The sequence below is a fragment of the Pteropus alecto genome, unplaced genomic scaffold (assembly GCF_000325575.1).
Source record: "Pteropus alecto unplaced genomic scaffold, ASM32557v1 scaffold398, whole genome shotgun sequence".
NCBI lineage: Eukaryota > Metazoa > Chordata > Mammalia > Chiroptera > Pteropodidae > Pteropus > Pteropus alecto.
This window is the reverse complement of record NW_006442497.1, coordinates 4,004,024-4,017,570: the sequence shown is the minus strand read 5'-3', so window position 1 is coordinate 4,017,570 and position 13,547 is coordinate 4,004,024. Positions and strand designations below refer to the sequence as shown.

Below are 13,547 nucleotides of genomic sequence, written 5' to 3'. Positions count from 1 at the left end.
TCCAATGCGCAGACCACAGGTAACCGGGACAAGGGGAAGTGGATTGATTCAAGGGGACTAGAGCCTGGGGAGGGTACAGGGATGAAAATGTCAAAGGACAGCCTCAACTTAACTGTTCTTTCCTTAGCTGCCCCTGGCCAGAACAGCAGTGGGACACCCAACTTAATGTAAGTGCCCAAGCCTTGGGGTGGCAACAGTGGGATAGGAGAGTGAACAGGTGGGAAATGAGGGAGGTAGAAGCTAAAGACAAGAGGAGTAAGGATGCAGGCAAGAAAGTCTTGTTCATTTTCAACTTCCTTGGAAGAGAAATGCAGCTGAGGGCAGGATGGGCTGAGGTACAGGGAGAAGGCAAACGCCTCAAGTGATCCAAAAACCGGTACTCAGCTGCCTTCTCCCCACTCTCTGATCAGGCGGTCCTTCACGATAGACGACTTTGAGATTGGGCGTCCTCTGGGCAAAGGCAAGTTTGGAAATGTGTACTTGGCTCGGGAGAAGAAAAGCCATTTCATCGTGGCACTCAAGGTCCTCTTCAAGTCTCAGATAGAGAAAGAGGGTGTGGAGCACCAGCTGCGCAGGGAGATCGAAATCCAGGCCCATCTGCAGTAAGGGCCAAGGCCTTCTAGGCCAATACCCCCTGTTCCCAGCCCCTAACTCCTCTTTTCAACCTTACCACTTCCAGACTGTTTTCTCTGCAGCTATAGCCACTTAGCTATTGAGCTTATAATCTTGGCCAAAGCCTTGAATCCGGAGAGCTGCCTCCAGCACCCCCTTACCGCTGCCAACCCAACTGTCCCTGGACTGGCCCAAGTCTGAGCTCAGTTTGCCCCACATGAGACCTGTCATCTTTCCCATTTTCTTATACCAGGATGCAGATTGAGGCCTTCTCTATTTCTTCTTCCAGGCATCCCAACATCTTGCGTCTCTACAACTATTTCTATGACCGTCGGAGGATCTACTTGATTCTGGAGTATGCCCCCCGTGGGGAGCTCTACAAGGAGCTCCAGAAAAGCCGCACTTTTGATGAGCAACGAACGGCCACGGTTGGGAAGGGGTGGGCACCTGGGGCGCCAGCAGGGGGCGCAAGGGTGGGGGAATACTGCTTTCAGTTAAAGGTCCATCCTTGTCTGACTCCCTGTCATTGGCCTTCCCAGATCATGGAGGAGCTGGCAGATGCTCTGATATACTGCCACGGAAAGAAGGTAATTCACAGAGACATAAAGCCAGAAAATCTGCTCTTGGGGCTCCAAGGAGAGCTAAAGATTGCTGACTTCGGCTGGTCTGTACACGCCCCCTCCCTGAGGTAAGGTAGACCAGGAGGCCAGCCCTGGGTGTGAAACTGGGACATTCAGAATAAATCCACTCCAGATCATGTTACCCAGAGACATTTGGGTTCGTCCTTATCTAAATATATAGACACAGTAATATCTTTACAAAAATAGGAGACTCGCATTTTTTTGTTGCCCAGATTTCTATGAAATATATAGGAACGCTCTTGCCATATCATTGAATCTATTCCCACATCATTTTTAGTGGCTTCATAGTATTGCATAGTAGAGATGTAACCTGGATTTTTTTAAGCGGGACATTCTTGATGAACATTAGAGACGTCCCCAATTTTTCCTTTAATCAGCCTTCCCAGCTGATTATTTCAAGACATATCTCAGTGTGGAAATGCTGAGGTAGTATGTAAGCCCACCTCTGGGGCTTTGGTTTATATCTTCACCCCACTCCTACCCCAAGACCCTATCAGAGCCTGGTTGGAACACTGTCCTGGTGCATCCTGGGGTCTCTTGGCCCCTTGCCATAGGGCATCAGGAAAAGCAGAAGCCATCTGTCTCTGGGATCCCTGCCCACTACTCCCCCAACCCAGGAGGAAGACAATGTGTGGCACCCTGGACTACCTTCCTCCAGAGATGATTGAGGGGCGCACGCACAATGAGAAGGTGGATCTGTGGTGCATCGGAGTGCTCTGCTATGAGCTGCTGGTGGGAAACCCACCCTTCGAGAGTGCTTCGCACAATGAGACTTATCGGCGCATCGTCAAGGTGGGAGAGCTGGGTGCCTGGCTGGGGTTTTGTGCTGACCACAGGTCAGGGGCTGGGAATACGAAGAACATAGCTGTGGGGTCTACGTAACTCTCCAAATAGAATGGGTGGTCAAGGAAAAAGCAGCCAGGATGAAACTAATGGGGTCCTTCTTTTGCCTTTCTCTATTGCAGGTAGACCTGAAGTTCCCTACTTCTGTGCCCACAGGAGCCCAGGACCTCATCTCCAAGCTGCTCAAACATAATCCCTCGGAACGGCTGCCCCTGGCCCAGGTCTCAGCCCACCCTTGGGTCCGGGCTCACTCTCGGAGGGTGTTGCCTCCCTCAGCCCTTCAGTCTGTCCCCTAAATCATCCCTGTCATTTACTCAGTTGTGTCTGTGTTTGTATGCCTGTACATGTGTAGTTGGAAGGAGGGGTCCCTGGCCTGTTCCTTTATCTGTCTTCTACCTCCTTTTTATTTAATAAAGGCTGAAGCTTTTTATACTGATGAGTGTAGATGTTTACATGAGTGGAAACTTTGCTTGGTGGAGGCTAGGGATCTGCCCATGCTGGGTGCCAGGGATGGGTACTGCATCACTACCCCTGGTAGTACCCTATCCTCAGCTTTGACACTGACCAAGTCAGCTCCCAGCCACCCTGCCCCCACTGTCTTTTTTTTCCCCTGCTCCAGCTCCCAGGGTCTGAGGGTACTGGAGAACTTGACTCAACTCTGCTAAGTCTTATCTCTGCCCACCCCTTACTTCTCACTCTCAATTGTCTGACCTCTAGTCTTTCCCTCTCCTGGTTCACTCCCTGGAAACAACTGAAGAGTGCTGTTCCCTAAAAGTTGTCTTTTTGTGTTTGTTTTACTGCTCTGGTCGGGATCTAGTACAGGAATGAATAGAAGCAGTACTGATGGTGTCTTGTCCCTGACTTAAGGTTTTACTGTTAAGTATGATGCTTGCTGTAGATTTACCCCCATTTTTCAGATAAGGCAAATGAAACACAGAAGGGTTACATAATCTGCCGAAAGTCACAAAGCTAGTAAATGCAGGAGCCCAGTTTTAAAACTCCATATTTAATACCATGCTGCAATGATATAATACTGCCTTTCCAGAGCACACGTTTATTTTACATGTATGTATATTGCAGAAGCAGAACAAGAATTACAGTTTTTGCTGTTACTTAGTCTAAAAGTCCTTTAGTGGGTTAAACTAAGCCTATTCTCTTCCTAGCTTGCGAAGTGTTTGGATTTTCTTTATATCATTAATAAGTGTTGACTTTCATCAAATGCTTTTTCTGTACCTATTATTTGCTCTTCTAAACAATGTGGTGAAGTAAATCAAATAAATTTTCTTATTTTCATTTTATATCAGTTATTCATTCTATATTCAATTCCTAGAGCTGCAATAATAAAATACCACAAATTTGGTGGTTTAAAACAACAGAAATTTACTCTGGCACTTCTGGAGGTCCAGAATCAAGATGTCTGCAGTGTCACACTCCCTTCAAAGGCTCTAGGGAAAAATCCTTACCTCTTTCAATTCCAGGTGGCTCCAGGTGGTTCTTGACTTGTGGCTGCATACTTCCAATCTCTGCTTCTGTCTTCATATGCCCTTCTCCTCTTCTCTGTCTCTCCTCTATGTCATAAGAACACTAGTCCTTTGATTTAGGGCCCACCCAGATAACCCAGGATGATCTCATCCCGAGATCCTTAATTATATCTGCAAAGACCCGTTTCCAAAAAACTTCACATTCATAGGTTCATAGGACATAGACATATCCTTTGGTGGGGCACCATGCAATTCACTACACAGGCCCATTGATTAAAATAATTGAATAATGTTATAAGGCTTTTTTTTTTTTAAAGCAGTCTGCTCATTTCTCTTTTCTCAAAGGCATCCAGTCTTTTTGATGTTTTGTTTCATTTTTAGTATTTACCATCTCTTTCTAAATCACATGCTTCCGTTGCTACTTCATAAGTCTTCAATTTTAGTCATTAACCTAGTGTTTTCCTGCTGTAAAATTTAAGGATTTCACTCTCACCTCACTGCTAGCATATGCATGTACATTTTCTGTCCCTGTATCCTGATGTAATTAAGTCATAATTTTGGTTGGATTTATTCATTTGACAATAGTTTTGAATGCTTTTGACATTCCAAGTGCTGTTCTAGAGACTGGAGGTAGTGAATGAAAGTAGTGAATAAAAGAGAAAAATCCTCTGTGCTCAAAGACCTTATAAATCTAGAGGATCAGTGTTTATATTTTGACCACAAGGTGGTAGCCAAGCTGATTCATGTGGCATTCTGTTGTTTTCCTTTCTAGTATAACTTTTGAATATCCCTAATGTGAATAGTCTTATGTCACTTGCTCAACCTCTTATGTACAGATCACTAATCCATCTCTAAGTTCTTCCCAACTCGGAGTACTTAAAGCTATCAACATCTATCAAAGTGTCGCTTCTTTGAGTCATACAGGCCTGATGTGGAATATATTTTGTATTTTTCAGCTCTCAATATTCTCTAATTACCATTATTTCTTCTTTGATCCAGGAGTATTTCAAAGATGTTTTAAAAAGTCCAAACACATGGCTTTTTCCTGCCTGTGGTCTGCCCCATTTCTCCTTTACTCTTACCACTGAGCCTGCTAGACAAATGCTGTCCAGTACCGGTTGTGGCCCGGGGATTGGGGATCCATTTAACATGACTTCTACATTAATATCTCTCACCTGAACCTCTTCACCAAGCCCAAGACTCATATATACTTGGCTTCTCCATTTAATGTGTCTAATAGGCTTTTCTCAAAGTTAGTACGTCAAACAGTACTCTCAATTTACTACTCTCCCCCAATAGCACTATCATTCACCCAGTTGCTGAGGCAAAAAACAAACAAACAAACAAACTAGGAATCACCCCTGGTTTTCTCCCTTTTCTCCTCTGCCATGCCTGCCCTTCCTACGTACAGTCAAATCCACTGAGTCCCAGCCCCACTCTCTTTACACACAAACTCCTTTGCTCTTATGCTAGTTCAAGCCAACATCCTTTCCGGCTGAGACGATGGCAACAGCCTCCCAACTGTTTTCACAGCATCTATTCCTGCTCTCTACAGTCCATGCTCCACGTAGTGAAAATTAGAGAATGTCATTTCCCTGTTCAAAACTCTGGTTGTTCAGTGTAATACTAGACTAAAACTCAAACATTGATTTTCAACCTTTGCTACACATAAGAGGGCTTAAAAAGATAATAGAACTCTCAGACCCTCACCCTGAGAAATTCAGATTTAATTGACTGAGTTGAGACCTAGGCATGATGGGTACTGCATCACTGTACCCATCACTGTACCATGTATTTTAAAACTCCCCAGGTGATTCAGAGTTTTAAATCCCTGCTTAAAGAGATCGTTCCCCTCCCTCCTCCAAAGTCATCTCCCACTGCTCAACCCCTTCTATCACTGGTCTCCTTGTTCCTTGAACATGCTAAATTTGTTTCTACCGCAGTGCCTTTGCACTTGCTCTTCCCACTGTCTAGGATGCCACTCCCAGCTTATTTTGGGCCTGGGTCTTCAATGATTTTGATGAGTTGCTAAATTAACCAACCGTGGCATCCTTGGCCATTTTTCCATTGTACGTGTCTTTTGCTGATTAACTTATGAAATCAAGGGATATTAACAATTTGTCACATAGTTTTACTTTGTCAACTTTTTTTCCTTTCTGCAATTTGTCTTGTTTAGGGTAGTTTTTCTATGTTGAACTTTTCCAGTTTTATGTTGTCAACTCTTATCATCTTTTTCCTTTATGGTATCTGACTTTTGGTCTTTCTTTAAAAAACCTTCATCACTCCAAGCTTATTATTAAAAAAAAAAAAAAATGCACCTCTGTTTTCCATTAGTACTTTTTTTTTTTCATTTAAAATTGTGATCAAAATGGAATTTTTTGGGGGGAAGTAAGGAATTAAATAATTGTTTTTTGTTTTTGTTTATGTTCAAATAGCTTGTCTCATACCATTTATATAAATTGATTCAAAATGTCATTTTCTTCATATACTAAATTTCCATATACAGGAATTGCATAATTTGCAACAAAAAATATATGTACTCATGGGGTAGCTAGGGAAAATGTGGGCCTTTAACAAAACACTCGTCCCTGATTGCAACAAAACTCATCTATCCTTAGCTCCCTGTACTGTATAGTACAGGCCTCTTTGACAAAAAAAAAAAAAAAAAAAAAATTATAAAGTATTGGAAAGAGTATTCCAAAGCCTCATGAACATAGTGAAAATGTGAGTCACATCATGCCTCCAGAAGTGACTAACAGTTGGTGACAGTGATAGGCAAATAGGAGAAGTAAGCACTCCCTGAGAAGTGAGCCACTTCCCAGCAGCCTGCAGTACAAGAGATGGCAAACTTTATCTGTAAAAGTCTGGGACGTAATTAAGGCTTTGCAGGCCACATGGCCTCTGTTGAAACTACTTAACTTTGCCATTATGGCACAAAAGCAACCATAGACAGAACATAAATGAGTGAACATAGCTGTATCCCAATAAAACCATGAACATTGAAATTTGAATTTCATATAATCATATAAAGTTTGATGTTCTTTAGATTATTTTTCGACCATTTAAAAGTGTTAAAACCATTCTTAGCTCACAGGCCATATAAAAACATGTGGAAAGCAGAATTTGGCCCATAGGCCAAACTTTACTGACCCTTAATGTAGTAGACACTGTGCTAGTTGCCCCACAATTCCTCCTCCCACCTCCATCATGTTGCAGCTGCTTGAGTTTAGAGGGAACTGACACTCCTAGCTCCAGGAGGAGCTTAATTGTTTTAACCCAATCAATTAATTCTTATCACCTTGCTAGAGTGACTGCTTCCAGACCCAAGCCAAGGTCAATCAGATATGGTTTTACCCTAGCCAAAGTGACTACATTGGGCATATGAAACAGCTCAGGCCAATAAGATGCGAGGGAAATTAACTGTGGCTTTGGGAAAAGATGCATCCTTGTTCTTCCGTGAAGACTAATGGAAGATACTCCTATCTCCCCTTCTGGAAGGTGTGAGAGTATATCAGCCAGGGTTCCTGGTTGCATGTGTGAAAATTAATAAACAGAAACTTCACTTAAAATGGAATTGGGAGATTAGAAGAGAGAACTCTCATGCACGTGTCTCTCAACAACCCTTACAGAAAGAGACATATTTTGTACAGGAAGTGATACTACTTTGCTATCTCAGCTGAAGGAAGAAAAGATTTCTCCTTGCCCAGTAACAGCTCAGTCGATGGGAGACTGCCATAACTCAGCCAAGAGAAAGTCACTGTTCTTCGAACTTTCAGTTTCCTCCAATGGACTCTTTTTATAATAGTCCCTCCTACATCCATAAAAGAGCAATTAGTCTCCTTTGTTTCTCTGGATTTGCATGTGGTTCACCATCGTAATTCTTTGTTGTCTCCAAATAAATCTGTTTTGCTAAAGAAATATCTATTTGTTTAAGTTCAACACATGCAACAGAAAATATTTAGGCTTTTTTATGCAGAAAAGGACCTTATTATAGGCATCAGGGTAATTCACAGAATCTCTGGGAGGACCAGGCTTGGAGTCTACACAGCCAGGAAGAATTTCACTGCAGAAGTGGTCCAGTAGACCATGGTGGAGTCTGAGCCATGTGCTAGGGAAGCTGGGGAAAGGACTGCTTGGTATTCATATGTGGAAGCCCTAACATCATGTGATATTTGGAGGTGGAACCTTTGGAGGAAATTATGTTTAAATACGATCATGAGGGTGGGATCCTCATGATGAGATTAGAGTCCTTATAAGAGGAGTGCTAGTTTTCTCTCTCCACCAAGTAAGGGACATATCAAGAAAATGTCCATCTGCAAGCCAGGAAGAGGGGTCTTACCAAGAACTGAATCAGCGGGCACCTTGGACTTCTCGGCCTCCAGAACTGGGAGAAATAAATGTCTGTTGTTTAAGACACCCAGTTTATAGTATTTTGTTATAGCATCCCAAGAAGACTAATATAACGCCAAAAGAGTGACAGGTGGCATTTTGCCACCATGAGGAAGCCAGCTTGGAATAAATCTGCCCCACAGACAGAAACCAAGTCTTACATATGATACCATTAGGGCCCTGAATGCAGGCTTCTCTGACATGTACTCTGTCTTGACACCACTGTTGCATGACATGATAAATTCCTCCCCCCCTTTTTTTGGTTGGTTCAACTTGTGTTTTCTGTCACTTGCTGAGTAAAAAGCATCTGCTGAGTGGTAAAAGGAAGATGAAGGGTCTCAATCTCAGAGAAAGGGAGAAAAGCTTAGAGTAGACCATTGACTTCATGGTGTATTAGTCAGGACTTTGGGTGCAAGTGACAGACACATCTTAAACGAATTTAAGCCCAAAAGGGGAAATTAATGACTTAGGGTTATTTACTTAATAAGTATCTATTGAGTACCTACTATATACTAGGCCCTCTTGTAAGCACTGGAGATACTGATGAACACAAAATAGATAAAATGTCTTACCTAATGCAGCTTACACGAGCAAGTAAGCAAAATATATAGTATGTCAGATGGTAATAAGTGCTATAGAGAAACGGCAGGGAAGGAAGATTGGGAAATGCTGGAGAAAGTAGTGCAATTTTACATAGATTGTAAGGGGAAGCCTCATTCAAAAGGTAACATTTGAATAAGGACCGGTGGGGGAGAAAGGAAGGAGGAATATTCAAGTTGAAATTTTTTCTTGGTAGACTCAGCCTCAGGAAAAAAAAAAAAAAGAGCAAGTGTAAAGCCCTGGGGCTGGGCGGGGGCGGCCCGTCAGAAGAACAGTGAGGAGGAGGCCAGTGTGGCTCCAGCAGGACCAGTGAGGGGAAGGGAAGAAAGGGGTGAGATCAAAATAGTACCAGGGCTCTGATCTTCATTTATTGAATATTTTATCTAGTGTCAAAATCACATGCCATCCTCTCAAGGGGAGGGACTCTCAAACCTGTAGGGAGCAAGAGAAAGAGAACAGAGTGGCAAAAGCACAGAAAAGCACCGTTAGTTGCTCTAGGAAGTTCACCTGCTAGGTCTATGAGCCGAGGACAATGGAATGAACCATTCTTGTTCTGCTGAGAATTCTGGTTTCATCCTTCCCGATTAACTAGATGCGGTTCAGTCCTGATGGTCCAAGCAGTATATATTATTTTCATCCAAAGAACCTCTCTTAGGAATCCCAAGTCTGGTTTCTTTTGCCAGGCAAGAATTGTGGGAGTGACGACTTTGGGGGGAAGAGTCTGAGCCTGGCTCCAAGAGGACTCTTGGCATTTCAAGACCTTCAGCTTTAAGATCCGCCCCCTCAACTTTTTGAAAGGGCGGGGCGACGAGAGCAGCTGTCACCTCCTTCTCTCCACCCCGCTGGCTCTCACGTGTGCCTGGCTGTTCAATAACAGCTCTTCTTTCGAGACTTCCTGATCGCTGCAACCAATCATAGCGTTATTCCCGTCCTTGCCATTGTCAGCCCGCTGCCAATCGGCGCACCTCTACCAACGCCCCTTAAAGGCGCCGCCTACGCCTCTCGAGCTGCGGCGAACCAGTTCCTCTGTTCCTGTCCTCAACTGCAGTATGGAGATGTCCCGGGGGCGGCCTGGGCCGGAGGCGGACCTTTTGGCTCTGAGGGGTCAGCAAGCCGTGATCTTCGGAGGCGGGCCGGGCCGAACGCCCTCTGAGCCGCCTTCAGGCCTCCGAGTGTCGGAGGAGGAAGAGGCCGAGAACGTTGGGGGCGCGAGCCGCCACCCCAGGGAGTCCCCGAACACTTCGAGCTGCAGCGTAGTCCACCCGTCGGAACGAGAGACTACAGAGAATGAGCCCGGCCGCGCAGGCACGCCGTCTGGGCCGGGGAGCCGCCGGGGGGAGCCGGGTCCCAAGCACACCCTGCACGGGTCCTCCCTGCGCAAGGACCCCGAGCCTCCCGAGGACAAGCCAGCATCCGAAAGGGTCCGTCGAGGCAGCCGGGGAGGCAGCGGGATGGATATTGAGCAGGAGGTGGAAGATGATGATGAGGAGGAGGAGGCGGCGGCTGGCAGGGCTGGCCGCTCGTTCTCTAGCCGCCTTCAGGACAGCCGCAGTCTGGATGGGCTGAGCGGGGCGTGCGGCGGCTCTGGGTCGGCAGGGAGTGCGGAGTCTGGCACCGGTGGTGGGCGTCGCGCCACCATCTCCAGTCCCCTGGAGCTCGAGGGCACGGTGAGCCGCCATGGAGACCTCACCCACTTTGTTGCCAACAACCTGCAACTCAAGATCCGTCTGAGCGGAGCCTCTCAACCACCGCCCCCTGCCCCGCCCTGTTCAGCGCCTGCTCCCACTCCGGCCATCCCCCCCATCGACCCCGAAGTGCTGCGGGACCTGGAGCGGCTGAGTCGGGAGCTGGGCGGCAGGGTGGACCGTCTGCTTCGCGGGCTGGGTGGCGCGGTGCAGGAGCTGACAGCGCTGAGCGTGGGCTGTATCCAGACCTACCGGGACGCCGTGGACTCCCTAGGCGAAGCCGTGGACATGAGCATCAAGGGCATGTACACCCTGCTGGCACGCTGCGAGGAGCTGGAGCGGGCTCTGCAGCCGGTGCAGGGGCTCGCGCGCCAAGTCCGGGATATCCGACGTACCCTGGAGGTGTTGGAGTCCCTGTGCAAGTGACCCAGGAGGGCAGGAGAGGCCAGGCCAGGCCAGAGCCCAGCAGGAGCCTAAGGACTCTTCAAGGAGCCCTGATGGGAACTACCGGCTGAGGAGAGGCCTATATATTAGAGGCTCTTTCAGATGCATTTAGGAGGTCCGTGACCACTTGCTTGTCCTTATACAGGTGTATATGGGGAAGTTCTAAAGTCTCTCTTGGTGGGAAGGGATGATGCTCTGCTTCTATTCAGTTGGCCATCTGTAGTACCTTGTTCTCCCCAACTCTCTTCCCTAGCTAAAGCACTGTCCCTGGGAACTCAGGGCTTCAGGTCTTGGCTTGGGAGAGCTGACTGCCATCTGTGATCAAGAAAGAAGAACAGAGGAGGTCTCAGTCCCCCACTGTGGCCACCTTGACTCCAGTGGCCACATCTCAGGTGCCAGGGGCTGTGAGAGCTTGATTGGTCCTTGGCCGCACACCATGCAGACAAGGATGCACACCTGCAGGATAACCTCCTGCTTCTGCCCTCTGGCCCCCTACCATCCCACTTCTTCAGCCAGAACCAGGGTGAAGCTAGAAGGAATGCATTGCATGGTAGAGGGAGTGAGTTGGAAGGGGTCTCACTGCTCTCAGGATTCAGTAGAAGTGTTGCTGGTTTCGAAGCTTACCTGTTGTGGAGTGTTCTAATCAGTTTTGGCTTTCCCAGTTTTTGTGGAATTAAAGCTGCTGCTGCTGCTGCTAAGGCTGAGGCTCTGTCTGTGTGGCGTTACAGGGATTGATGAGCCAAAGGAATGGGAATAAGGGTTTGTCTTTTTCATGAAGCTCCCTTGGGGTTGATGGTGGGGAGTGGGGTTGGGGGTCCCAGGCTACACAGGGAAGGATGTGGTTCCCGCTCTTAGGCAGCAGGTCTGAGGGGAAAAGCAGAACACAGATATGGGCTCAGAGATTCAGTAAAAGCAAAACCAGAAACAAGGTATTCCAGAAGAGAAAAAGAAGGGATTGTGTTCTCAGATCCTGAAGGGGACAGGCAGGGACTGGGCAAAGTGGACATCTTGGCTGTGGAGGAAGATGGGAAACACTTGTTAGCCCAATTCCTGGCCCCATTTCCTATACTGCACTGATCAGTGCCATATGTGTGGTTTGAGACACCCTTTGTTTCAACCCCCGGCAGCTGTTTATAGTTCACATATAAGTTCCAGCATTTGACCCTGTTATGGTCAAAAGATTTAGAAAAAGATCACAGAAAGAGCATCAGTTTTCTTGAAACTTCTTCCTCTCCCTGAAAATACTAGCACTTTAGACTGAGTTTAAACATACCTCTCTTTTTTATGGGAAGAGTTCCGGGATTGGAAACGGTGCTCCACATGCCTCTCCCGGTAAATGAACACAAGTATTTAAAAGAAAAAAAACGTCATGTTACTGGCCCGTACGGGGATCGAACCCGCGACCTTGGCGTTATTAGCACCACGCTCTAACCAACTGAGCTAACCGGCCAGGTTGTTTTTCACTTTAAATTTAAATTTATGTAGAGTTCGCCGTACTGATTAGTTCTTTTGAAAGCGTGTATATGTTTTGGAAGGCATGAACGGCACACGAAAACTGAATCACTGAACATTTCGAGAAGTAACAGCCACGCCGCAAAACTGACAAGCACAAATAATGTAACTATGGCGTTTGGCGGCAGGCCAAGGAGCAAATCAAGTGCTCAAGAACATATACGTAGCGTTCAAGAACACAAACAGAAATGAAAAACATTACTTGATAGCTCCCAGAGGATTCCCGGAGACAAGATGAATGGACCTGTGGGAAATTATATAGGGCGGATGGATGCCCAGAGACAATTATCTCGCAAGGTCTTTGCACAACTGAGAACTCAAGGAGGAACCGCTAGATTCAAAACCAGAGTCTCCTACTTATTAGGCAGGCGCTTTAACCAAGGCAAGGCGCCTAAGGCAGGAAATGTTTGCACCGTTTCCCTGGTCAGTAGAGCCCTGTGGCAGGTTTGTAAATGTGCAAGGGCATTTTATAACTAATACTGGAAAAATTAGTAGAAAGATATGGAAACTACTACCTCAGGTGAGAGAGAATGAAGGGGTGATGCATAAATTTAGTGCGGGCACGATAACGTACAGAGAAGAGGGAGTTTTAGTTTGGGATTACAAAACCTAGCGAAGGCACCAGGAAACGCAAACCGACGAGGATGGGATTCGAACCCACGCGTGCAGAGCACAATGGATTAGCAGTCCATCGCCTTAACCACTCGGCCACCTCGTCCTCGAACGCAAGTTCTTACGACACTATCTCTGTAGTCTCAATTCATACTCTTCGGTAAGAATGGATTCAAACACGTCTCAAAGGAAACTCATTCCTTGAGATCCTCCTCCCCAACACTACGAAGACAATTCTGGGGGCGCTGGCTGACTGAGCGAACTTCTCGCCTGTGCGATCGCCCGACCTTTCTTGCTCTGAGTCGAGCGTGCGCCAGTCTTCAGGAGCCCCTCAATAGGCCCAGATCTACGGTATCCATTCGGCTGCAGAGACCACCGCGAGATTGTTGGACTCCTCCCACGGGTGGGCGCGGGACTTCGAGACAGTAGCGCTCTCCTTCCGGTGCCTACAAGATGCTTCTTTTTCTACCTAGGCGCTCGAGCTCGAGTATAGTTGAAAATAAGGGGAATAAATAAAGGCCACTGAAATCCCCAAAGGGAAAAGGTCGCCTTGACCCCGACGTGATTTGAACACGCAACCTTCTGATCTGGAGTCAGACGCGCTACCGTTGCGCCACGAGGTCAGCCGGCCAAGGCCGTGGTCAGGTCCACTCATGACCACTTGGTGGCTACGCCTACCTGATTTTACAGTGCAGTGTATGCGCTCTCCCACCCTCCTCGCGAGACTA

General features: G+C 46.7%; 2 protein-coding genes and 3 non-coding genes across 5 annotated transcripts in view; 2 read left to right on the top strand and 3 right to left on the bottom strand.

The window, feature by feature from the left end:
* Positions 1-2,532, top strand: part of AURKB (aurora kinase B) — a 4,454-nt gene extending 1,922 nt beyond the window's left edge. The window contains 7 exon segments of the mRNA XM_025040169.1: positions 1-19; positions 128-167; positions 411-602; positions 902-1,040; positions 1,152-1,300; positions 1,871-2,045; positions 2,219-2,532. The exon segment at positions 1-19 is cut by the window's left edge and continues 29 nt beyond it. Of these exon segments, the coding sequence (XP_024895937.1) occupies positions 1-19; positions 128-167; positions 411-602; positions 902-1,040; positions 1,152-1,300; positions 1,871-2,045; positions 2,219-2,392 (888 nt within the window). The 3' untranslated portion in view covers positions 2,393-2,532.
* Positions 2,533-8,837: 6,305 nt separating this feature from the next.
* BORCS6 (BLOC-1 related complex subunit 6) lies at positions 8,838-11,393 on the top strand. The gene has a single exon (XM_006922363.3). It carries the CDS (start codon positions 9,616-9,618, stop codon positions 10,675-10,677), a length of 1,062 nt encoding a protein of 353 aa, XP_006922425.1. The 5' UTR covers positions 8,838-9,615; the 3' UTR covers positions 10,678-11,393.
* Positions 11,394-12,071: 678 nt separating this feature from the next.
* Positions 12,072-12,145, bottom strand: TRNAI-AAU. The gene has a single exon. It is a non-coding gene; the product is annotated as a tRNA-Ile (tRNA).
* Positions 12,146-12,843: 698 nt separating this feature from the next.
* TRNAS-GCU lies at positions 12,844-12,925 on the bottom strand. The gene has a single exon. It is a non-coding gene; the product is annotated as a tRNA-Ser (tRNA).
* Positions 12,926-13,370: 445 nt separating this feature from the next.
* On the bottom strand, positions 13,371-13,442 carry TRNAW-CCA. Its single transcript has one exon. It is a non-coding gene; the product is annotated as a tRNA-Trp (tRNA).
* Positions 13,443-13,547: the final 105 nt, after the last annotated feature.